Genomic DNA, 26990 nt, shown 5'->3' with positions numbered 1-26990 from the left:
GTATGTATATACGTACATATGAATGTGTATATATGTATGTGTATATACGTATATATTAGGGGTGTGGGAAAAAATCGATTCGAATTTGAATCGCGATTCTCACGTGCGATTCAGAATCGATTCTCATTTTTAAAAAATCGATTTTGTATTTTTTTATTTACATTTTTTAAATTTTATTTTATTTTTTTAATTAATCAATGCAATAAAACAATACACAGCAATACCATAACAATGCAATCCAATTCCAAAACCAAACCCGACCCAGCAACACTAAGAACTGCGATAAACAGAGCAATTGAGAGGAGACACAAACACGACACAGAACAAACCAAAAGTAGTGAAACAAAAATGAATATTATCAACAACAGTATCAATATTAGTTACAATTTCAACATAGCAGTGATTAAAAATCCCTCATTGAAATTATCATTAGACATTTATAAAAAATAAAAAAAAGAACAATAGTGTCACAGTGGCTTACACTTGCATCGCATCTCATAAGCTTGACAACACACTGTGTCCAAAAGTTTCACAAAGATACAATAAGTCATATTTTTTGTTAATTTAATAGTTTAAAAAAATGTACATTATTGCAATCAGTTGATAAAACATTGTACTTTACATTTATAAAAGCTTTTTGCAAAAATCTACTGCCGTATTTTTCGGAGTATAAGTCGCTCCGGAGTATAAGTCGCACCTGCCTGAAAATGCATAATAAAGAAGGAAAAAAACATATATAAGTCGCATTTTTTGGGGAAATGTATTTGATAAAACCCAACACCAAGAATAGACATTTGAAAGGCAATTTAAAATAAATAAAGAATAGTGAACAACAGGCTGAATAAGTGTATGTTATATGACGCATAAATAACAAACTGAGAACGTGCCTGGTATGTTAACGTAACATATTATGGTAAGAGTCATTCAAATAACTATAACATATAGAACATGCTATACGTTTACCAAACAATCTGTCACTCCTAATCGCTAAATCCCATGAAATCATATACGTCTAGTCTCTTACGTGAATGAGCTAAATAATATTATTTGATATTTTACGGTAATGTGTTAATAATTTCACACATAAGTCGCTCCTGAGTATAAGTCGCACCCCCGGCCAAACTATGAAAAAAACTGCGACTTATAGTCCGAAAAATACAGTACTCTGCTTGCCTGTCAGCAGACTGGGGTAGATCCTGCTGAAATCCTATGTATTGAATGACTAGAGAATAGTTTTGAATCGTGAAAATATTGTTTTTGAATCGAGAATCGCGTTGAATCGAAAAAAATCGATTTTGACTCGAATCGTGACCCCAAGAATCGATATTGAATCGAATCGTGGGACACCCAAAGATTCGCAGCCCTAGGTCTTATGGACCTCTGATAGCGCAACTGTCAAGTGTATCACTGATTCATGTATTGTTTTATCTCTGGGCTGCTGCATTTGCTGCTGGGGGGGAGGATCCAGTATGTTTAGGTGCTTTTCTGTCACGTCTTGGCGTCCATGATTGACTGACAGTTTAGCGTGCATAGCTGTGGAATGGAGGAGAGCGCCTGAGTGTCTCCCTCCTCCATGCTCTCATAGGTCAACCCGCATGTGTGGGGATTCATTACACTAGCTTTTTTGCTAACTCTCTCCAGTGCCATCATTTCATTTCCATGAGGAAATTTCAGATTTCTTTGGCCGTGTGGTCATTTCTAGCGGGCTTTTTTCAGTTTCCTGATACAGCGGCGGTGTTGAACGGCTTTTCTTTGTACCTATCTTTGGGCAGCTTCTTTGTCTGTGCAAGAGTCTTCTTGAGCTTACTTGGATGCTGGCAGCGTTTCGGGGTGGCTCTTGAGTCTGTGTTCTCACCTCCTACTGCTTTGTTTTTGCTTTGTGTGTCCCCGCACATTTTTAAATTGTCTGTATTACTTTATTTCACATACTTAAATAATCAGTATAATGATGTTTGTTCATTGCTTCAGAATCACCCACATTCCAATCGTGATGCTTCTTAGAATCAATAATTTCCCCCTCTCATAATGTACACACATGCCTTCCAATCAATGCGCAACTTTATGCATGACATTTCAGAGGGCATTATTTGGTCCGCTGACAAATATACGAGCGTGAACGCTAACCAGACTGCACTTAAGTGACCACCAAGTATCTATATTTATATTTTCAGTCCAGACAACTAGTGTGAATGCACCCTTATGGTGTACCCAATAAGATATGTAGTGAATATACCACAATAATATGATTGGTATTTCTATTGTGTGCGTGTATGTGATGGCATGTGTAGGATAATTTATTATGCATGGCAGCTGCAGTTACTTTGCCTTTTCTCCCAATATAGGACATGTTAGAAGGGTTGGAACGATAATAAAGCTGCTGGCATGTTGTAAAAAACTTTTCTCATTCAGAAAAAAGAAAATCTTGAAAGTTGTATTTTACAATATCAAGTTCTTGAATCAGAAGTAACAGTTAAACTAATCTGCCTACTGAATAGCAGTACCTTGTTTTAGGAGATTTGAATTAATTTTAATTTGTACAAACACTTCACCAAAATCAAACTTGAAGGCCTGTTGTGAAGAAAAATATCGTGCCAACCCTACAAGTAAAATATAGGAAGAGGTTTATTTTCTTCTCAGCTGAGTCTACTATTTCACACTGTGGCAGTCATAGCCTTGTGCCGTCACAGAGACTGATGACTCCGCAAACCCCTGTGCCCCCACCCTCAACTCACTGTGTCCCAATGACAAATACCACCTTACCTTTCTTTACATTCCTCCTCTTAACACATTTTCTTTCACTCTTGGAATCAGTTGACCTGCTTTGGTTTGTATCTGGGTATTTCAATTCTGAATAACTTCTTGATCAGGACTGACCCCAGGCTTGAGCAGCTCTATTGGGACAGGGCTGAGTCCCTCTGTTAAATCGTGTTTCCACCAAACGATTCAGTCAACCTCGACTTGCCATGGTACAGTTTGGATCAGATAACATAAGAGGCATAAAGCAGGACTGATAAGCTGTTGATCCAAAAAGAACGGCTTCATTTCATAAAGGAAATATGTTCATATGAACCCACAATCGGTAGAATAAAGTGTTTTTTCTATATTACAGTATGGACACTTCTGACTTTGCCCTCTAAGTCCTGCCCCCTTGGTTACTGTTGTCATGTTCCACAAGCTTTCAACAAAGATGGCGCTAGATCAGAAATCACTCGTTCGAATTTCAGACAATTGCCTTTCCTTCTTATTGCTGAAAATATGTCGCAGTGATCATTAAAGAGGGGACTAAACTACTTTACCCAAGGCTACATTCATGAAATTCATGTTTCGGAAGGCAGGAATTGCGTTGTTCGTGTTGATGATGCAAACATTTGCCACCACATGTACTGCACATTCAAATTTATCAGGAAAAATAAAATATTCCTTATTCTATCATTGTTACTAACCCAAATCACCCTGATAGTCACATAAAAGGAGAGAAGTTTTATCAAATGCGTTACGTTACAACACAAGCTCCCTCTTTACAATTTATATTAAGAAAATACATATCTTCAGTACGCCTGTAACTACAAACATAGGACTATGTCATTGAACATCAAAACAGCGACTACAAAAAGTAAATTGTGCAGTCATTTGTATTTATGGAAGTAATACTGTAACTATGGGATTTCCTGAAGGTCAATGTTTAATTCAATTATTGAACTAATCTTCGAACAAACTTGTTCTGCACATCTAGCTGAAAATGTGGTCTCCCACAAGCTTTACTTCAAATAATATATTTCTCATACTTTGTCTTCAGTTTAAAAAAAGTTAGATGAGTTTTGCTCCTTCCACTCCATCCATCCATCCATCCATCCATCTTCTTCCGCTTATCCGAGGTCGGGTCGCGGGGGCAGCAGCCTAAGCAGGGAAGCCCAGACTTCCCTCTCCCCAGCCACTTCGTCCAGCTCTTCCCGGGGGATCCCGAGGCGTTCCCAGGCCAGCCGGGAGACATAGTCTTCCCAACGTGTCCTGGGTCTTCCCGGTGGCCTCCTACCGGTCGGACGTGCCCTAAACACCTCCCTAGGGAGGCGTTCGGGTGGCATCCTGACCAGATGCCCGAACCCCCTCATCTGGCTCCTCTCGATATGGAGGAGCAGCGGCTTTACTTTGGCCCCTCCCGGATGGCAGAGCTTCTCACCCTGTCTCTAAGGGAGAGCCCCGCCACCCGGCGGAGGAAACTCATTTCGGCCGCTTGTACCCGTGATCTTGTCCTTTCAGTTATAATCGAAAGCTCATGACCATAGGTGAGGATGGGAACGTAGATCGACCGGTAAATTGAGAGCTTTGCCTTCCGACTCAGCTCCTTCTTCACCACAACGGATCGATACAGCGTCAGCATTACTGAAGACGCCGCACCGATCCGCCTGTCGATCTCATGATCCACTCTTCTCTCACTCGTGAACAAGACTCCGAAGTACTTGAACTCCTCCACTTGGGGGAGGGTCTCCTCCGCAACCAGGAGATGGCACTCCACCCTTTTCCGGGCGAGAACCATGGACTCGGACTTGGAGGTGCTGATTCTCATCCCAGTCGCTTCACACTCAGCTGCGAACCGATCCAGTGAGAGCTGAAGATCCTGACCAGATGAAGCCATCAGGACCACATCATCTGCAAAAAGCAGAGACCTAATCCTGCAGCCACCAAACCAGATCCCCTCAACGCCCTGACTGCACCTATAAATTCTGTCCATAAAAGTTATGAACAGAATCTGTGACAAAGGGCAGCCTTGGCGGAGTCCAACCCTCACTGGAAACGTGTCCGACTTACTGCCGGCAATGTGGACCAAGCTCTGACACTGATCATACAGGGAGCGGACTGCCACAATCAGACAGTCCGATACCCCATACTCTCTGAGCACTCCCCACAGGACTTCCCGAAGGACACGGTCGAATGCCTTCTCCAAGTCCACAAAGCACATGTAGACTGGTTGGGCAAACTCCCATGCACCCTCAAGGACCCTGCCGAGAGTATAGAGCTGGTCCACAGTTCCACGACCAGGACGAAAACCACACTGTTCCTCCTGAATCCGAGGTTCGACTATCCGGCGTAGCCTCCTCTCCAGTACACCTGAATAGACCTTACCGGGAAGGCTGAGGAGTGGGATCCCACGATAGTTGGAACACACCCTCCGGTTCCCCTTCTTAAAGAGAGGAACCACCACCCCGGTCTACCAATCCAGAGGTACCGCCCACGATGTCCATGCGATGCTGCAGAGTCTTGTCAACCAAGACAGCCCCACAGCATCCAGAGCCTTAAGGAACTCCGGGCGGTTCTCATCCACCCCCGGGGCCTTGCCAACGAGGAGCTTTTTAACTACCTCAGCAACCTCAGCCCCAGAAATAGGAGAGCCCACCACAGATTCCCCAGGCACTGCTTCCTCATAGGAAGATGTGTTGGTGGGATTGAGGAGGTCTTCAAAGTATTCCCTCCACCGATACACAACATCCGCAGTCGAGGTCAGCAGAACACCATCCTCACCATACACGGTGTTGATAGTGCACTGCTTCCCCTTCCTGAGGCGGCGGATGGTGGTCCAGAATCGCTTCGAAGCCGTCCGGAAGTCGTTTTCCATGGCTTCCCCGAACTCCTCCCATGTCCGAGTTTTTGCCTCCGCGACCGCTGAAGCCGCACACCGCTTGGCATGTCGGTACCTGTCCGCTACCTCCGGAGTCCTATGAGCCAAAAGAGCCTGATAGGACTCCTTCTTCAGCTTGACGGCATCCCTCACCGCCGGTGTCCACCAACGGGTTCTAGGATTACCGCCACGGCAGGCACCAACTACCTTGCGGCCACAGCTCCAATCAGCCGCCTCGACAATAGAGGCGCAGAATATGGTCCATTCGGACTCAATGTCCAGCACCTCCCTCGTGACATGTTCAAAGTTCTTTCGGAGGTGGGAATTGAAACTCTCTCTGACAGGAGACTCTGCCAGACGTTCCCAGCAAACCCTCACAATGCGTTTGGGTCTGCCAGGTCTGTCCGGCATCCTCCCCCACCATCGCAGCCAACTCACCACCAGGTGAGTTGGCTGCCCACCATCTGTAGAAAGCTACGTCCCTCTCTTCACCAGAGTGTCCAAAACATGAGGCCGCAAATCCGATGACACAACTACAAAGTCGATCATGGAACTGCGGCCTAGGGTGTCCTGGTGCCAAGTGCACATATGGACACCCCTATGTTTGAACATGGTGTTCGTTATGGACAATCTGTGACGGGCACAAAAGTCCAATAACAAAACACCGCTCGGGTTCAGATCCGGGTGGCCATTCTTCCCAATAACGCCTCTCCAAATTTCACTGTCGCTGCCAACATGAGCGTTGAAGTCCCCCAGTAGAACGAAGGAATCACCCGGGGGAGCACTCTCAAGTACTCCCTCGAGTGAATCCAAAAAGGGTGGGTACTCTGAGCTGCGGTTTGGCGCGTAAGCGCAAACCACAGTCAGGACCCGTTCCCCCACCCAAAGGCGGAGGGAAGCTACCCTCTCGTCCACCGGGTTGAACTCCAACATGCAGCCCGTCGCCTCTCACTGCCGGCAACGCCAGAGTGGAAGAGAGTCCAGCCCCTCTCGAGAGAACTGGTTCCAGAGCTCTTGCTGTGCGTCGAAGTGAGTCCGACTATATCTAGCCAGAATTTCTCCACCTCGCACACTAGCTCAGGCTCCTTCCCCCCCAGCGAGGTGACGTTCCACGTCCCAAGAGCTAGCTTCTGTAGCCGGGGATCGGACCGCCAAGTGCCCTGCCTTCGGCTGCCGCCCAGCTCACATCGCACCCGAGGGGGGACACACGTTGCCTCTTCGGGCTGTGCCCGGCCGGGCCCCATGGGGACAGGCCCGGCCACCAGGCGCTCCCCATCGTGCCCCACCTCCGGGCCTGGCTCCAGATGGGGGCCCCGGTGACTCGCATCCGGGCGAGGGAAATCTGGGTCCTTCGTTTTCATTTTTCATGGAGGTCTTCGAGCTGCTCTTTGTCTGATCCCTCACCTAGGACCAGTTTGTCTTGGGAGACCCTACCAGGGGGCATAAAGCCCCCGGACAACATAGCTCCTAGGATCATTGGGACACGCAAACTCCTCTACCACGATAAGGTGGCAGCTCAGAGAGCCACTCTCTCCTTTATATCATATATCCACAGTACTAGTGCCCTATGCACACCTATGAACCAATATGGCCGCTTGGTTGTAGTAGGAGGGCACTGTGAATTCCCCGCAATCTGATTGGTTGAAATAATCAGAATGATTGACAGCCTGGAGATGTGTATTGTGTCTTCTTGCCTCACAAATGATGCTAAAGACCCATTGAAGGCCAAAGTGTGCAACTGACTCCTAACTGCTGGCCAATACCGAAAACCACCTTATTATCACATGTACTCGTCAAAAAAGAATAAGACACACAATAATAGCGCTCTGTCATGGACCGTAAACACTTTCCGGTTGAAGCAACCAATACAGGACACAATCTTAAAACTGCGATAAAAGAAGAAACAAAAAAAGCCGTCATGGCCACACACCACTTACTATACTGGGGGTGTTTGTGTAAATGTACCCATACATACTGATACATTATTATTTATTATTTATGACAAGTAAGAAAAACTTTTGGGGTGTCCTGATCCGATGTTAATATTGAATATTGGTCCCATAGAAGCAAAAAAAAAGTATCTGATATTGGCTTGATTCAAAACTCCAATACAAGCAGTCCTACAGCGTGTTTACTTGTGCAAAGATGTCCTTCAAGTTGATCTTTTCTTGTATTTTAGTAAGGTGATTTAGAAAAGGTACACATGTTAGGCTGTAGGCTTGTAGGAGCTAGCAGCTACACATCAGTGAAGCACAGAATCGCACAGCAGCAAGACATGTACATAGCAAGTATCATTAATTGAACAATATTGCCGTCTAAAACACCACATTTGTCAGTCTTTGATCATCATGGCGCCGATCACGGCTGCCTCGGAGCTCTCGTGCGCTCTGTTTTGTTTGTTTTTGTGCGTAAATTGTGTGTCCACGTGCTTTTACACCCGCAAAGAGCTACTGAACATCAGGACAATCACCCTACGGACTTATTACCGGTCATCTTAGCGTCAGCTGCGGATTTGGTCCATTCTTTGATCAAAAGAGGGAAACCGCACTGAAGAGGAAAAAGAGCGGGAGCCCTCGTCCGTCTCCGCAGACGAGGATTACGCACGCCTTTACCTGGCATCTTTCTCTACAACGTCCGCTCACTTCCCAACAAGATGGACGAGCTAGCGTTGCTGATGAGAAGAAACAATGACTTTTCCTCATCTTGTGTTTTGTGCTTCACGGAGACGTGGCTGAGCACGAGTGTCCAGGACAGCGCGGTTCAACTGGAGGGCTTTCATCTTATTTGCGCAGACCGAGACGCGGGGCTCTCCGGCAAAACAAGAGGTGGTGGAGTCCGCTACTTCATCAACAGCAACTGGTGTACAGACGTGACGGTGATAACCCAACACTGCTCTCCTGCTCTTGAAAATCTTTTCATTCTCTGTAAGCCCTTTTACTCACCACGTGAGATCATTTCATTCATACTGGTGGCTGCCTATATACCGCCCCGCGCGGACATGCATGACACTCAGCGCACGCTTGCAGGCCAGATCTTACATGTGGAACGGTCTTTTCCGGACTCTCTTGTTATCGTACTTGGTGACTTTAACAAGGGAAATTTGAGCCAGGAATTACCCAAGTATAGGCAGTTTATTAAATGCCCGACCAGAGAGGAGAACACTTTGGATCACTGTTACACTACAATAATTAAGGCATACCATGCAGTCCCGCACGCTGCTATCAGACTATCAGATCACGTGATGGTGCACTTAATCCCTTCATACAGACAGAGACTGAAACTGGCTAAACCTGTTATGAAGACCATTAGGTGTTACACCGCTGAGGCTGTAGGGGAGCTGTGTGCATGTTTGGAGGCGACCGACTGGGAGGCAATTGGAGCGGCCACAGACAATCTGGACGAGTATACGGACACTGTGACCTCATACATTCAGTACAATGAGGTGCGAATCATCCCAACACGCACCAGGGCTTGTTATAACAACGACAAGTCCTGGTTCACACCCAGCTGCGCAAGAAGAAGGAGGCTGCGTGGAGGAGCCTCCTTCTTCTTCTTCTTCTACAGAGAAGCAAAGTATCACTTCAACAGGGAAGTGGAGAAAGCTAAATCTGTGTACTCTAACCGTCTACAGGAACAGTTCAGCTCCAATTATTCTGCGGCCGTGTGGAGAGGGCTAAGGGCCCTTACGAACTATAAGCCCAAAGCTCCCCAGGCCCTGAATGACCGGACTCTCGCTCAGGGCCTCAACATACATTACTGTCGTCATGAACGGCCTTCAGCTCATCAAAGCTCTGATCTCCCCACCATCACCCTCCCCACCAACGCCAGCACTTTATTAAAGGACTCCAAGGACATCAAAGGACTCCAAGAACATCACAGGACTTCAAAGGCCCTCTCCATCCGAGAGGAGGATGTACGCCGGCAGTTCTTGAATCTGAACATGCGGAAGGCCCCCGGGCCAGATAGTGTCTCCCCCTCCACCCTCAGACACTGTGCGGATCAGCTGACTCCTGTCTTCACTGACATTTTTAACACCTCTCTGCTAGAGCTATGCCACGTGCCGTCTTGCTTCAAGAAGTCCACCATTGTCCCTGTCCCCAAGAAACCACGGATCACAGGACTTAATGACTATAGGCCGGTGGCGCTGATGTCCGTGGTCATGAAGTCCTTTGAGCGCTTGGTCCTGCCCTACATCACCGCCCCCCTCCTGGACCCACTGCAGTTCGCCTACAGAGCCAACAGGTCTGTGGATGATGCAGTGAACCTGGCCCTCCACTTAATCCTGGAGCATCTGGACTCCCTAGGAACCTACGCCAGGATCCTGTTTGTGGACTTCAGATCTGCCTTCAACACCATTCTCCTGGACTGCTACGAGACTAATTCTGCCAACTCAGCGTGCCCAACTCCCTCTGCAGTTGGATCAATGACTTCCTGACAGACCGAAGACGGCACGTGCGGCTGGGGAAGATTGTCTCGGACAGTCGAACCACAAACACTGGTACTCCTCAGGGCTGTGTACTTTCCCCCTAGCTCTTCTCCCTGTATACAAACTGCTGCACCTCCAGTCACCAGTCCGTAAAACAGTTTAAGTTTGCGGATGACACCACCCTCATCGGGCTCATCTCGGATAGTCATGAGTCCGCCTACAGGAGAGAGGTGGACCGGCTGGCGTCCTGGTGCAGCCTCAACAACCTGGAGCTGAATGCCCAGAAAACAGTGGAGATGATCATGGACTTCAGGAAAGTCACAGCCCCACCATCCCCCCTCACCCTGATTGACTCTCCCACCCCCGTCTCCATTGTGGACTCCTTCCGTTTCTTGGGCACCACCATCACCCAGGACCTCAAGTGGAAGCCTACCATCACCTCCCTCATCAAGAAGGCCCAGCAGAGGATGTACTTCCTGCGGCAGCTGAGGAAACTTAATGTGCCGACCAAGATGCTGGTGCAGTTTTACTCAGCCATCATCGAGTCCATCCTCACCTCCTCCATCACCGTGTGGTTCCCCGGTGCCACAGTCCAGGATAAGCATCAACTGCAGCGCATCGTACATGCTCCTGAGAAGGTGATTGGCTGCAGGCTCCCATCCTTCCAGGACCTGTTCTCCTCCAGGACCAGGAGCCATGTGGGTCGGATCACAGCTGACTCTTCTCACCCTGGTCACAATCTATTCTCCCCTCTGCCCTCCTCCCTCAGGCAGGAGACTACGGTCCATCCACCCCCACACCTCCCGCCACCTGAACAGTTTTTTCAGGCACATGAACAATAACAAGATATGATAGCTCAGTTACAGCTAATTTTATTACGTATTCTGTGTTATGGGGGCAGCACGGTGGAAGAGGGGTTAGTGGGTCTGCCTCACAATACGAAGGTCCTGAGTTCAATCCCGGGCTCGGGATCTTTCTGTGCGGGATTCAAATGTTCTCCCCGTGACTGCGTGGGTTCTCCCTCCGGGTACTCCGGCTTCCTCCCACCTCCAAAGACCAGGTTGATTGGCAACACTAAATTGGCCTTAGTGTGTGAATGTGAGTGTGAATGTTGTCTGTCTATCTGTGTTGGCTCTGCGATGAGGTGGCGACTTGTCCAGGGTGTACCCCGCCTTCCGCCCAAAACGCAGCTGAGGTAGGCTCCAGCAACCCCCCGCGACCCCAAAAGGGACAAGCGGTAGAAAATGGATGGATGGATTCTGTGTTATGTGTTTTATGTTGCACGATTGCTGTGGTAACTGTGTTTTTTTGCTGTGATTCTAAAGTGTTTATACAGGTAAAGTTTAACCTGCCTGGCCCTGCCTTCTTCGCCCTACCCAGGGATAGAACAAGGGTAAACAGATTGAGAGTCGAGAGCACTCGCCAGTTGTCCACTCATTGTCAAGCGCCACTCTTAAGGGGTCAGAGAGGGAGGTTTACCATCATACGCTAACACAGCTGCATTATGGTATCAGTTAAAGAAGCACAAGTCATGACAGAGAGAAAGACGTGATAGCGAATGCCGTAGTAATGCACTTTCAGTAATGCAGTCGTCCCTCGCCACATATTCTCTCGCTTAAAATATTGCAGCTTCACCACGTTGTGGGTTTGTTTCTTCTTTTTTTTAAAGCATATTCTACAAAATTTTTGGCCTGAATTAAGCATTTCAAGCATTAAAATAGCTAAATGAACTAAACATATAAATAGTACAATAGTATTGGCCACGAGAGGCGAGCAAACCAATCAGAGTTCACTGTTCACTGATTGGCTCAGCCTCAGGCAGCATTACTATATTGGAATGAAGAGTGGAAAGGTGTCTCAAGGGTAGAGATGTATAGAGTTAGGATTTTATCGATACCGATTCCATTATCGATAGTCCTTATCGATATTGGAATTCATTGGTACTCTTATCGGTGCTATGTGTAATTTGTGCAAATGAAGATGTGAAAAAATGCATTTTTATTAGAACAAGGTTGTGCACCAGCAACATCATAATATAACATCTCACAGCAGCCATGTTTTCTTAACACCTGCTTTTTAGGTCTTAAACAAGTCAACTATGTGTGCATGTCCAAGGTGTAATGCAATGATGTCATCTTCTTTTAAAGACCCCACAGATTCATCTCTGTGTTTCTATTACAATTACATTTGGTATATCCATCCATCCAGTTTTTACAGCTTGTCTCTATAATAACGTTTAAAATAATAGTAATAGAATAATACTGGTAAATAATAAAGTAAAATAATATTAATGTATGGTATTCGTGTTCATTCACAGACCTTTAACATGATATCTCATATCAAATACATAATATAAATCAATACAATCAATTAGCATGTTAGGTTGGTGTGCATTTTGTAACAATAGGAAATCTTATTCGTTTTAATGTTGCACATGGAGCTATTTGAGCGACAGACCGAAAGCCGGTGTTGACAGCCATCATCATTATGTGTGTCTGTGTAGTGTTTGTATTATATGAATTAAAAGTCCCAGTAATTTTTTAAAATGTATTTTGAGTGGATTAATATTGGCCTGTGGATTAGTGGAACCCTCAGAAGAACGGTCAGGTTGATGACACGCCGTAGCGGTGGTCGTATGTTAAATGGCGTCCGCTTCAAACTGACACTAACTCGTATTAGCGCGCGTGACTTTGGGGACTAGGAGGAATTATTGTTGTTACAAACTGTGGCGTGGTGTTGCTTATGATTATTCCAAGCGGATTATCATTACCTTTGTATAGTAGCGGTACTTGAACCGAATGTGACAGCGTGTCATAGTGGACAGTCAGCTGGATAAAAAAAAATGCTGATAGCAATATCACTAGTCCAGAATCTTAACGGTCTTCCCGGACCGAACCAATTATGAACTGGTACCAAAACATATCAGTACTGTCAGGACGTGGACTATGGTGTGTTTGTTTTCCCGAGATGCAAGTAAAGCTGGACTGGACATGGCATGAAGGTAAAGACATGATTTAATTTTCACTCTAAACTACAAAAAAGGAAGCAAACAAAAGGCGCGCACAATGGCGGAGAACAAACTTGACTAATGAACAAAAGACTAGCACAAAGGCAATTAACTATGAACATGAAACAAAAACACTTACTGTGGCATGGCATGAAGCATGAACTATAGTAAACAGGAATCTCATGGGTAGCAGAGGTAATGTCGCCAGGCTGACTGCCTGGCAACTACAAGTTTAAATACTGGTGACATGATCAGTGAAAACAGGTGCGTGACTCAAAACGTGAAACAGGTGAAACTAATGGTTGCTATGGTGACAAAACAAGGGAGTGAAAAGCAGGAACTAAGTGTACAAAACCCAAACGGAACATAACTTAAACAAAACATGATCACAGACATGACAATTACACGGTATACGTCCCTACTAAAGGGTGTTATTTCATGTCTCGAGGGCTCTCTTAATGTTAAAAAAAACATTTTTAGAAGGTCTTAATAGGGTTTTTGTAGTAACTATGAAAATATTGTATTTATGTATATATGTAATGGTTTATACATTGAAATATGTTTATCCCGGTCATGTATGGAACCAATTAACCGCATTCACCACAATATTGTTTGATTGACATTATACGGCATATTTTCAGACATTTGCCTAATTAGACAGTCAGAAGCCAGCATTTTCTATAAGCTCTGATCAGTGATGTTTACAACTTCTAACAAACCTGTGTTGTACCAATGGAGCGGGACTGTACTGTTTGGTGGAAACTAGGTTTGGAGCCTTCCCATCACTCCCTCCCCCCGCCCCCCTGGCTGTGCCTGCATGGCGTTAGTATTTCTCTTGTCTCGCCCCTGTCTTCCCTCCAGGTTATGGACTAGTTCAGGAGGATCTTCTGTCTCCAGCCTCCATGCAGTACAATTTACCCTCTCCTCTGGGGGCAGAGCCTTACTGGCAGGAAGTCTCCAGTCTGGAATGTGCCCCCATAGCGGCCACAGAGGAAGACACCTTGATGGAAATGTCCGACGTCCAGGTTTGGCCAGCGGGGGTCAGCCCGTCGCTAGTCACCGTGGAAGACTCCTCTTTGGACGGCAGTAGTCGAGCGGATGACTCGGAGGGCGCCACGCTCTCTCTTCCCTACAGCTTGGGCCGCCCCAGCAGTGGAGCCAGCGGGGCGAGCGGCTCCATCATGGAGCTGGAGGAAGAGGAGGATGAGGAAGTTGAGGAGGAGGAGGTGCCACTGGAGCCAGTGAGCGCGCTGGCGGAAACGGACCAGGTCAGAGCCAGTGGCGCCGTTCCCAAGGTCAACTTGAACGGCCAGCTGGGAGGTCAGAGGTCGGATGGGAGGAGAGGGGAGGCTCTTGGGACAGGAGGAGGAGCAAAAAGAGGCGGGACAGGGCTTCTTGGTTCAGTGGAAGGGATTTCTCTTGTTTCAGGCCAACAGGCGTACGGCCAGTGTGAGATGTCCACTTTGAGCCGAGCTGGCGAACACAATGGCGACAACCGGTAAGTCACTTCTATGTCTACTTATCCTCTCACTTTATCTACTGCTCACATTCTCTCCTGTTTCAATGTCAGGTTGGTCGGCGGCGGTGCGTTTCAACCCTACCTACCTGAAAACGACACCCTGCAGGGCTGGGTGGGATCAGTATCGTCGGAACGGGACATCAGCGCATCAGGCCTCCGCGCTGCCCAAGAGGCTCTGCTGACTCCGGTGTGTGACACAGGTTTCTCACATGTCAGAGCCATGCATAGAGAGAGTATCGACAACTGAACCACAAGCATGGCATGTTGGACACCAAGGGAGTGTGCGGCTGTGCCCGAGAACATGCAATTGCAGTCGTTCTGACGTTGTTTTCCAGACAAAATAAACCAAAATAATAGGTCAAATTATAGTTCTAAACATACTCTAGCTCATAAACTTAAAATAAAACATGCTTTTATATAATCGAAGTATAATTTTGAGGCAATTTTGCGGCCGTATTTGATGCAGTCTGCCACTAAATTCATGCAGTGTTTCGTGACTAACACTCAAACACACTCTCGCCAGCGCAATGTACGTAAAAAAATACAGAACGACCAAAAAAAATGCATTACCCTCATTTTGCCAAAATCCTCATTAGCTTTGGACCAACAATTACAGATAAATTATGTCTTTTGTGTGAAGTATGTCAACTGTTGTGGCTGCCCCAATGTATTGTTTATAATCACTATGCTTTTACTTGTGGCAAATCTGAATGGCTTCCTAGTTCTATAATCACCATATTGAAGCAGCACTCAGTAACTTTTCAACCTTCATCAAATATTTTCAGAACTTTGGGATCGACTTACAACTACCGTATTTTTCAGAGTATAAGTCGCTCCGGAGTATAAGTCGCACCGGCCGAAAATGCACAATAAAGAAGGAAAAAAACATATGTAAGTCGCACTGGAGTATAAGTCGCATTTTTTGGGGAAATTTATTTGATAAAACCCAACACCAAGAATAGACATTTGAAAGGCAATTTAAAATAAATAAAGAATAGTGAACAACAGGCTGAATAAGTGTATGTTATATGACGCATAAATAACCAACGTAACATATGGTAAGAGTCATTCAAATAACTATAACATATAGAACATGCTATACGTTTACCAAACAATCTGTCACTCCTAATCGCTAAATTCGATGAAATCTTATACGTCTAGTCCAGGGGTCGGCAACCCGCGGCTCTAGAGCCGCATGCGGCTCTTTAGCGCCGCCCTAGTGGCTCTCTGGAGCTTTTTTAAAAATGTATGAAAAATGGAAAAAGATGAGGAAAAAAAAAAAGTTTTTGTTTTAATATGGTTTCCGTAGGAGGACAAACATGACGCAAACCTCCCTAATTGTTATAAAGCACACTGTTTATATTAAACATGCTTCACTGATTTGAGTATTTGGCGAGCGCCGTTTTGTCCTACTAATTTTGGCGGTCCTTGAACTCACCGTAGTTTGTTTACAAGTATAACGTGCTCCGACTTTCTAGGACGTGTTTTATGCCACTTCTTTTTCTGTCTCATTTTGTCCACCACACTTTTAACGTTGTGCATGAGTGCACAAAGGTGAGTTTTGTTGATGTTATTGACTTGTGTGGAGTGCTAATCAGACATATTTGGTCACTGCATGACTGCAAGCTAATCGATGCTAACATGCTATTTAGGCTAGCTATATGTACATATTGCAGCATTATGCCTCATTTGTGGGTATATTTGATCTCATTTAGTTTCCTTTAAGTCATCTTAGTTCAATTCATAACTCATGACACAATGTGGCTTTTAATTTTTTGCGGCTCCAGACAGATTTGTTTTTGTATTTTTGGTCCAATATGGCTCTTTCAACATTTTGGGTTGCCGACCCCTGGTCTAGTCTCTTACGTGAATGAGCTAAATAATATTATTTGATATTTTAAAGTTATGTGTTATTAATTTCACACATAAGTTGCTCACTCAGGAGGGGGTGTGACTTATACTCAGTCGCACCCCGGCCAAACTATGAAAAAAACTGCGACTTATAGTCCGAAAAATACGGTAGTTGAATGATACTTGTCATGGCCTGAGGGGGTCTGTATTGCTCTTACTAGCACTTAGCAACTTTGAGGAGGGTGGCAGGAACCCACCACACGAAAAACTACAAAAGTGCTGACATGTTTTACGGCATACGTCACCCCCTTTTACCCATTCGTTAAAAGACGGAAGTCGAGGCGAACTAAAAGAAGAAGAAGAGCACTTATGTGCAATTACTGCTATCATGGCAGAAGCTAAAAAATAACCAAAGAAACAAAGTTTTGCCTGAGAAGACAAATAAAAGAAAAAGGGAGGCTACCCGGATAAAAGGACAGTCGGGAATCAACATTGCCCCCGCTTTCACTTGCTGGCGTCCGCTCAAAGATGAGGAGGAAATGCTGCCTTGGCTCTGTTCCTGCTAAACTAGTAAGCAACTTTCGATGCTTAAATCAAAATGATAATGCTAATGTTAGCTATCGGAAATTTGCGTGGTAGCAATAAATAGCCACCAGCTTGATAGTTTGCAGTTTGACACTGACACGACTAGCCACGCAACAAACTCAAAAGTACTGTATGAAGAAAAAACAATACGATGACTGCAAACGTCAAATATAAAGTTTGAGTGAAATACTGTATATAGGTTCATGCTGTGGAAAGGTCAGTAATACTGAATCATTGTGGTATTATCGTGTCGGTTTGATGCTGTATGCGCTAGTTCTCATGGGAAATGTGGTCTTCCTTCTGCCAAAACACTACCGCTTTGGTCCACTGGCGCCGCCAAAATCAACCAAAACGTAAAGTTCTTAAGTGGGGCTTTAACTTAAATACTAAACTAATGCTGATTTTTACTTCAATAGTTATTAGTTTAGTTTAGATTATTGGTGACACATATAGAAAAGGTGCAATTTTGAAGGAAAGTTTTGTCAGTCAAAATTTATGAATTCCCTGTTACTGAGAGTGGGATATACGTTTCCCACGTGTATGTGTGATTGCTTACCTCACACAAAATACTAGTGCCAATGAATGGCACTAGCCATCCTGGCTAACCTTACCTTTCCATAATTGTATTTAATGCGATGCAAAAGCTTCCCGCATTTTTGACGAGTGGGCATGTTTACACAGCGGAAAAACTCTTCAGTTAAATGAAAGTGCAGTGCTGCAAATTGGTGTCCAACACGGCGCCATGTCGTGAGGGCTTTTGACCAATCATTTAGGATATCCTCTAAAACAGAGTTGTCCATACTCTAGCTATAGACCAGTGGTTCTTAACCTTGTTGGAGGTACCGAACCCCACCAGTTTCATATGTGCATCCACCGAACCCTTCTTTAGTGAAAAATATATATATACATTTTTTTTCAAATTCAAGACAAAGTTACATGTTTTTACTGGTGCACAAAATGAACCGTGCATGAACATCACCTTGTTCAAAGAACAAAACCAACAAAGTTCATGAACTCACAACAAATTTCACACCTGCAAATCAGATGGAAAATTAGAGGGAACATTCTTTGGGGGTATTCATAATAAGCCGATAGGGAGAAGTTTTTATTTACACGATGAGTCTGGTGTGTCTTGACCTCCGCGGCGGAGGCTCCGCCGAACCCCTGAGGCAGACTCCCCGAACCCCATAGCGTTCGATCAAACCCAGGTTTAGAACCACTGCTATAGACTGTTCTGTCACATGTGCTTTGTGGGCGCCTCCTGCAGGGCACACAGCTCTTTGGCAAGGAACTGGGCTTCCCTCACCAGGAGGCGGGGGAAGGTCAGGTTTAGGCATCTACGCCCGCTGCTTTCTCGTCTTTCAGAGGAGAAACATGTTATCCATATAATTTTCTTCTTATCATTTTTTTAATGAGTTGATGGAAAGATGTCATGATTGCAACCATTGGCAGATTCTAGTCTCATCAAAATGGATAATTTTGGTGACGACATTCCCCTTGATCAGAAAAATGTGTTGTACCAACATATGTTTTAAATGAAGTTAGAGCTTTCTTTTCCCATGATTTAGCTTTGCACAGAATGGATGTTCATATTGATATTAGAATTGTCTTTATGCAGAGGGAGGAGAAAGAAGATTTTGCTGCTGATGAACACAGAAGCAGGCTGACTCGAAAAGTGAGTGCATTTAAACACAACCACTCTTATATTAAGAAAGCCCATTTAGCTGATGCAAAAATGCATATAAGCTTAGAAATCATCAAAAATCATCAACCAAATTTTGGCATTCTGGGCCCTTACATGTATTTCAAACATACCTTGAAAGAAGTATAGTGGAACCTTCAAGTGGTACAGTATGATAGATAATTGTAATCGTCTTCAATCAATCAATCAATCAATGTTTATTTATATAGCCCTAAATCACAAGTGTCTCAAAGGGCTGCACAAGCCACAAAGACATCCTCGTACAGAGCCCACATAAGGGCAAGGAAAAACTCACCTCAGTGGGACGTCGATGTGAATGACTATGAGAAACCTTGGAGAGGACCGCATATGTGGGTAACCCCCCCCCCCCCCCCCCCCTTCTAAGGGAGACCGAAAGCAATGGATGTCGAGTGGGTCTGACATAATATTGTGAAAGTCCAGTCTATAGTGGATCCAACATATCAGCGAAAGTCCAGCCCATAGTGGATCCAACATAATAGTGAGAGTCTAGTCCATAGTGGGGCCAGCAGGAAACCGTCCCGAGCGGAGACAGGTCAGCAGCGCAGAGATGTCCCCAAACGATGCACAGGCTAGCGGTCCACCCCGGGTCCCGACTCTGGACAGCCAGCACTTCATCCATGGCCACTGGACCTGTGTAACTCCCCCTCCACAAGGCAGAGGGGGGCAGAGGAGAAAAGAAAAGAAACAGCAGATCAACTGGTCTAAAAAGGGGGTCTATTTAAAGGCTAGAGTACACAAATGAGTTTTAAGATGGGACTTAAATGCTTCTACTGAGGTAGCATCTCTAACTGTTGCCGGGAGGGCATTCCATAGTACTGGAGCCCGAATAGAAAATGCTCTATAGCCCGCAGACTTTTTTTGGGCTTTGGGAATCACTAATAAGCCGGAGTTCTTTGAACGCAGATTTCTTGCCGGGACATATGGTACAAATTCAATCGGCAAGATAGGCTGGAGCTAGACCGTGTAGTATTTTATACGTAAGTAGTAAAACCTTAAAGTCACATCTTAAGTGCACAGGAAGCCAGTATAGGCGTAATATGATCAAATGTTCTTGTTCTTGTCAAAAGTCTAGCAGCCACATTTTGTACCAACTGTAATCTTTTAATGCTAGACATAGGGAGACCCGAAAATAATACGTTACAGTAATCGAGACGAGACGTAACGAACGCATGAATAATGATCTCAGCGAATTTTAGCGATATTACAGAGATGAAAGAAGGCCGTTTTAGTAACACTCTTAATGTGTGACTCAAATGAGAGAGTTGGGTCGAAGATAATATCCAGATTCTTTACCGAGTCGCCTTGTGTAATTGTTTGGTTGTCAAATGTTAAGGTGGTATTATTAAATAAATGTCGGTGTCTAGCAGGACCTATAATCAGCATTTCCGTTTTCTTAGCGTTGAGTTGCAAAAAGTTAGCGGACATCCATTGTTTAATTTCATTAAGACACGGCGTGTTGGTCAGCTTTAGGGGCATGTAGAGTTGGGTGTCATCAGCATAACAGTGAAAGCTAACACCGTATTTGCGTATGATATCGCCTAGCGGCAGCATGTGAATACAGGGCCAAGATCAAGAAGCAGCAACATAGATGACGCATCAGAATCAATCGCTAGCAATAGATCATTAGTCATTTTTGCAAGGGCTGTCTCCGAAGAGTGATTTTCCCTGAAACCGGATTGAAAAGGTTCACAGAGATTGTTAGACACTAAGTGTTGTGCTGTGCAACGATTTTTTCGAGAATTTTTGAAATAAACGGAAGGTGGGACACCGGTCGGTAGTTTACCATGAGGTCAGGATCGAGGTTAGGTCTTTTGAGCAGAGGATGAATAACCGCTTTTTTGAATGCTAGGGGAACAGTGCCGGAGGAAAGTGATAAGTTTATAATATTTAGCACTGATGGACCTAATAATACAAACAGTTCCTTGATAAGTTTCCCAGGAAGTGGGTCAAGTAAACATGTTGTTTGTTTTATCCCACATACACGCCGTAATAATTCCTCTAATGTTATTTCATCAAAAAGAGAGAGACTATTTTGGAGGGCGGTATCCGTCGTACATACAGTCGTATCTGTGTTAATATAACCCAGTTGTAGCTGGGATGCGTTGTCTTTAATCTCTTTTCTAATGAGTTCAATTTTCTTATTAAAGAAATTCATAAAGTCATCTGCCGAGTGGGTGGAGCTACTGGGAGGAGTTCATTGTTGGGTTAGCGATGCTACTGTACTAAACAAAAATTTAGGACCGTTTTTGTTGAGGCGGATGAGATTTGAGTAATATTTAGCTTTATCTAAGGTAAGCATGTGTTTATAAGTTATTAAACTATCACTCCATGTTTGATGGAAAACCTCAAGTTTAGTCTAGATTTTTTTTAAACATTGGCCAAAAAAGTGCATGAGTTGCATGAATTGACCAAAGCATTATTTAGTGAGTAATTCTCACTAAATTCTCATTCAACTGAAAAGGGCAGACTTTGAAATAAGTATTAGTCTTTAATTTATGTAAATGGTCCAGTAAAACCAGATTTAGGATGAATAATGTTCACCAATCACCAGGAATGTATCTTTATGTCGTCACAATTATGTTATTTGTATGCACTTTTGGTAAAACCGGCAATTAAAAATGTACCCCCCTGTCATCAATCAGTCAAAGCATGAGCAGCCGTTTGGTTGCAGAGGAAGCAAGTGGGTGGTCATGGGCAGGTCAGTCGTGTATGAAGAGAGTACAGCCAACTCGCTTTCAGGCGATCTCAATAATTGGTCAAAAGGCACTCACGGGACTACAGGGCGCCATGACTGCTACCAACTTTGAGCCTATGCTATGTGTTTGCGGCACTTCCTCGATAGTTTTGCGACGTTTAAAAATGCTCCCTAGTTCAGTGAGATTTGTGGAAAGCTTTTATATCGCTTTTCCCACAACCCCGAAAGAAGACAAGTATGGGAATGGAAGGTCTGCGAACAACGCTGGAGAACCATCAATTACAGCGTTATGTGCGAGGTAAACACACGACACAACGTTTGCGCTTTGTTCAGGTCAGAACACACAGAAGGTAATACAAATAATAACAGAAGAAATGAACACATTAAAAAGATGGTTTGACAAAAATAGACTACCTTTGAATCTCCGTAATACTAAAATTATGCAATTCGGTAGCAGCAGAAGGGAAAGTCAATACAAATAGGTGTATGTTAAAAGAATAAAACCAACCAAATTTTAAGTGTAATATTAAATGAGAAAATTAACTAGAAATCTCATTTAAAAAAAACATACAACATAAAGTGGAAAGGAATACTCAAAATTCAAAATTGAATAAAGAAAAATATGTTCTTGCCCAAAAATCGCTACATATTCTCTACTGCGCTAGTGTTACCATATCCGGGTTAATTTGCAGAAATATGGGCAAATAAGGACAAAAGTATACTTATTTACTTAGCATGTTACAAAAAAAGAAAGAACAGTCAGAATAAAACAAAATGAGTGATACATACAGTGATTACAAATACAATGGAGGCAGACACCACAGTTGACATACTTTACACATAAGTCACTATTTCTCCGGGATTGTCCAAAGCTAATGAAGATTTTGGCAAAATAGGATAGTAAGTTATTTTTTGTATTATTTTTTGGTCTGGTGCGTGTTATAGAGCCTGCTGGTTACAAAACACTGCAGGAATGAAGCAGCAGAGTGCGTCAAATACGGCTGCAAGATTATAGTTTGACGAAACAAAAGCATGTTTTATTGAAAATTTATGAGCTGGAGTATGTTTAGAATTATCAACAGACATATTATTTTGGTTTATTTTGTCAGAAAAACTAACGTCAAAACGACATTAATTGCATGTATCTGGACACCGTCGCACACATCCTTGGTAGCAGTTATGGCACATGTTGTTTAGTTGGCCATATTCTCTTTATACTCCTTTCTGGGGGAGGTAAGCCAACACTGGCACCAAGTGGCTAACTGAAGCAAAGACACATCATGTCTTTGAAATTCCTGCACAGGCCTGACTTTTCATCAATGTTGTTGTATTCAGCTTTCTAGATGGGAACAAAAACATACATTTTTTTTAACGGAACACATAATAGGCTATTTCACTACATTTAACTTTATTTGTTAAATTTGTACATGAGTTTTTGAATCATACTAAGTTATAAGAAAGTTTCATTACCATGTTTCTGAGCAAACGCAAAACCTCCCTGAGCATTCAGTGGAACATGTGAGCAACATCAGATGTGCACACAGTGGCCATAGCAGCAGCACACCTGTCCCAAGCATGACACCATACCAAGTTAAATGTCTTATTATTTTAATCAAATGACAGCAACATATCCCTGCTGCACTCGGGCGGAAAGCAGGGTAAACCCCATTGCAGATAGACAACATTCACACACTAGGGCCAATTTAGTGTTGCCAATCAGCCTATCCCCAGGTGCAGGAGGTGGGAGGAAGCCGCAGTACCCAGAGAGAACATGCAAACTCCACACAGAAAGACCCTGAAAATCCAACCCGGGCCATTTATTTTCTTTAATTTATAATATATATTCTTTAAATGGAAAAAAAAACAACTTATTGACGTATGCAAATGTTTTGCGTCTTGAGCACAGTAAGTGCAGTCTCTCTCTATTGAGCGCACCTTCAGTGATGGGAAAAAATGGGGGAAAAGAGTGGGTTCTGTTGTAGATGCACTTTCGACTGTGTCTAAAATGCCCATAAAAAGTGGTAGATGTCTCCTGCTTGTTTGAAAACATAGCGTAATGCCTCAGATAGGAGCATAATAAAATTAATGTGCAGTAAATGATCAAGGGTCTCCGTGGTGATGGCCCGTATACAGAATATAGTACATGCAGAATCCTCATTTAAATAAAGCAGTCTGCACCACCTTTAAATTGTATATGCAGTGTTAGTAGCTCACACGCCCATAGTACACACAATTTTATAGATTGCACATGCTGTTTAGTGCACGGTATTAGTAGCTTAGTAAATAAGGCCCTACATTTTTAGATACAGGAAGGCAAAACCTAAATGACTTAAATGGGAGGAAATAATAGTTTTTGTTTTGGTTTAGTTAGTTGTGCAGTATTCACTTTATTTTGTTTTAAAAATGTATGTAGCATTTAATATCAGAAATGTAATACGTCACCTGAGTTACAACAATACCAGCAAATTAATCAAACTTATGAAAAAACATTATCAGTTCTACCATCTACTGTCAAAATATTGGGTCAGCATCTGAGACCAATAATGTTGATCAGGACATCCCTCATAAGAATAATTTATATTTTCATTTATATAGCGCTTTTAGAATACGCACAAAGACACTACAAAAATAATGAGATAAGAACAAATATAAACGCTTACTAAAATCAAAAGGAAAACAAACGACAAAAAGGAAACGCAAATATGCATTGAAGAATTGAGTAGCAGTTTTAAAGAGGTGTGTTTTTAGCATTCTATTGAAGGTTGTGGGGTTCTGACATGAGCAGATGAATATGAGAGTTCCAGATGAAGACAGATTATACACCTTAGAGGTTCCACTATACAAAAGTGAAAAAGCACCACTTTTTATCCTTCAGCATCCTTGTTGGTGCACACAACACATTATTGAATGTCATTGTGAAGGCATTTATAACTTCCGACAATCTAATTGAGGATAGACCAAGTGCATTGTGGGACTGCAGCTGATTGCTGTTAGTTCCCTGCACCGGTTCCCTGGTCCGAGTGTTGTTTACGTCCCTCCCTCCCTCCCTCCCTCCTGTATAGATGGGTGCGGATGTGAGAAGGACTACTCAGTCGGTGAAGCGCACCAGCCTTCGGAAGGCTAAACACTGAAACACAACACACACAACTTGGTCCACAAGGTATGCGATTTTCCTCCTGCAAGCATTCGTGCATCTGCAGTGCTTGGATAAAATCGATAAGAGCGGCTCCTCATTTTTTACGTTTATATACCACTTTGTGTTTTGGGGGTCCTTTTGTGAGGGGGTTAAACTGTAAGCTCTGCTTTATTGTGTGTCACTTGTGTGTCTCCTAGGACAAGAGAGACACTGCCAAAAGTTCCTCAACAAAATCACAACCGGCGCGCAAAGGAAAGTGAGCAACAATAGAGAACGGCAAGGACTACCAAACTACAAAATGACACTCATAAAATGAACCTCAACATGTGACACACACACACACAGATAAAAAGGGTGTGAGAGTTTAACCTGTAGTTTTATAACATTTGTAAAGTATCACATTAACTAAGGCATGAGGATTTTTCTAGAAAACCATCTTAAAAAGAACAAATGTCACTGAAAACAAGACAACAAAAAGTGCTTCCTGTGAACTGTAACTGCATGACGACTGCTGGTGCATGACCTTTGACCTTTTGTCATTATCTACAAACAGAAGGGAGTACAAGGTGGAACATAATACTGCAGCTTAAAAAAGTGCTTTCAGGTTGAAGCCTGCCATTGCTTCTTTTCAGTGGACCCTTTTTGTTCTCCGTGTGTGGTACTGTATATGCGCTCTCTGCTGTGTGAACGCGTGTGCATGCTTTCCCCTCCAAAGCTCTGTGATGTCACGGCGTGCTGAGCAGCTCTGGAATGAAAAACGAATGTCCTCTTGTGCTGAATTTGCCTTCCTTGTTGTCCGATCGAAAGCGTTTTAGTTTTTTTTTTTTTGGAAGAACTGGAATCTTTTTCTTGCTTGATTGCGATGTGCAGCGAAGTTTACATTTGTCCACTCTTCTCTATCTTCTTTCTCCCGGTAGCCAAAATCATTCCAACCCGAACCAGTAGCCTCACTTGATATGCAGAACAATCCAGGGCCTCATCCGCAGTGCTTTCCCTTCCACTCAATGTCTAAAAGTCAGTGTGCCGCATGTGTGAGGCAAAGTATGCCGCGATTGCGATGGTTCCTAGAATGCCATTGTGCTGCTTTGACACATGATTGTGCGAGGGAAACGTGCAGCAAAAGGCAGCACTGTGATTGTCTCGCTCTCACCGACCCCAGACTTGTGATCTGTCAACATAAAACAGAAGCACACACACATCACACAATCATATCATGAAGGACTGCATGGGCAGGGTCGCGCGGAAAGTGGGAATTTGCCACAGCAATAAAATGCACCGCGGGAAAGTAGACTTGTACCTTGTTTTTTTAAATCGCCTGGACAACACTGGAACATGTGTACTGCATGGGCTTTGACCCCACGCTGACACAAGATCACACCAGACAGCATTCGGTGTAGCAAATGATCAACCAGTTTTATGTTACAATAGCAGACACCATGAATATTTACCATTTGTTGTCTTTGTGTCGGTATATGTTCAAATACCTCGTGGATCAAGACATGCTGTTTTTTGCTTACGTTTTATGCAGAAACCTGATGGATTATGCCGGGTGGGGTCATATTATGGTAGCATACGTCCACAAACACACCATCCATGAGTACTGTCAATGATACTGTAGCCTGCATTTGTGAGATTGACAGAATGAATGAACAAATTATTTTTGCACATGACACATTTTCTGCATGCGTGATAGCCTCATTAGATATGTTTCACTTTTTCCACTCAGGTTTTAGTTTGGTCTACTTGTTGTTTTTGTGCAGAGCCCTACTCTTCGAGACGCAAGAATGACAATGTTGGTGGACTGTTTTGTCCTGTTACATTTTTTCTTTTTACATACTGTAGGTCAAGTATAATGCTTTGTTTATGTGTGAGAGATGATTGGTTCTCAAACTTGTCGGATCATGTAAAAAATAAAAATAAAGTTTTTGCAGGCATGCCACTCGAAAGTTGAACCTACGATGTACTTTAAAAAGTATTGTAAAAAAATACTGTCGAGAAGAATAGAGCTCACTTATACTCCTTTAGAATGGATACATGACAATGTAAACGCAATATCATATTACTCTATCCTAAGGAATGCAACTGCACCCATGCACAAAAAAAGTTTTTATGAAAATATGTGTATAAAAATGATATATGACAAAATACACAGTATTTCATTAGAATGCTATGCACCCTCTTAGAGTTGTTATGGATGTTCTTTAAGCAGTCTAGTTAGCCGACGCCCACACAGTGGGAAATGTAGAGGCTTTGTAGCTTTGACCACTTGTTTTCTTTTCTTTTATATTGCCCCCCTGGCCCCAAATATGATTTAATGAAGAAAAAAAACAAGAAAAGTGTATACAAGCCTTTTAATTCAGAACCATTCTGACCTAAAGATATGTATAGCTCATGTTACCCTGTACACCAGCTCAAACCATTTAATAAACAAAGA

The 26990-nt window shown here is 43.6% G+C and overlaps 1 protein-coding gene across 1 annotated transcript in view; it reads left to right on the top strand.

Moving 5' to 3' along the window:
- The window catches only part of ank1b (ankyrin 1, erythrocytic b), a 251906-nt gene extending 224916 nt beyond the window's left edge, over positions 1-26990 (top strand). The window contains exons 39-43 of the mRNA XM_062031115.1: positions 13909-14545; positions 14618-14753; positions 18621-18677; positions 24483-24580; positions 24754-26990. Coding sequence (XP_061887099.1) covers positions 13909-14545; positions 14618-14753; positions 18621-18677; positions 24483-24551 — 899 coding nt within the window. The 3' untranslated portion in view covers positions 24552-24580; positions 24754-26990. The remainder of the gene's footprint in view (positions 1-13908; positions 14546-14617; positions 14754-18620; positions 18678-24482; positions 24581-24753) is intronic.

This window comes from Entelurus aequoreus, linkage group LG21, assembly GCF_033978785.1.
Source record: "Entelurus aequoreus isolate RoL-2023_Sb linkage group LG21, RoL_Eaeq_v1.1, whole genome shotgun sequence".
Classification (NCBI taxonomy): Eukaryota; Metazoa; Chordata; class Actinopteri; order Syngnathiformes; family Syngnathidae; genus Entelurus; species Entelurus aequoreus.
The sequence above is the reverse complement of the archived record's forward strand: the minus strand, read 5'-3'. Positions and strand labels throughout refer to the sequence as shown.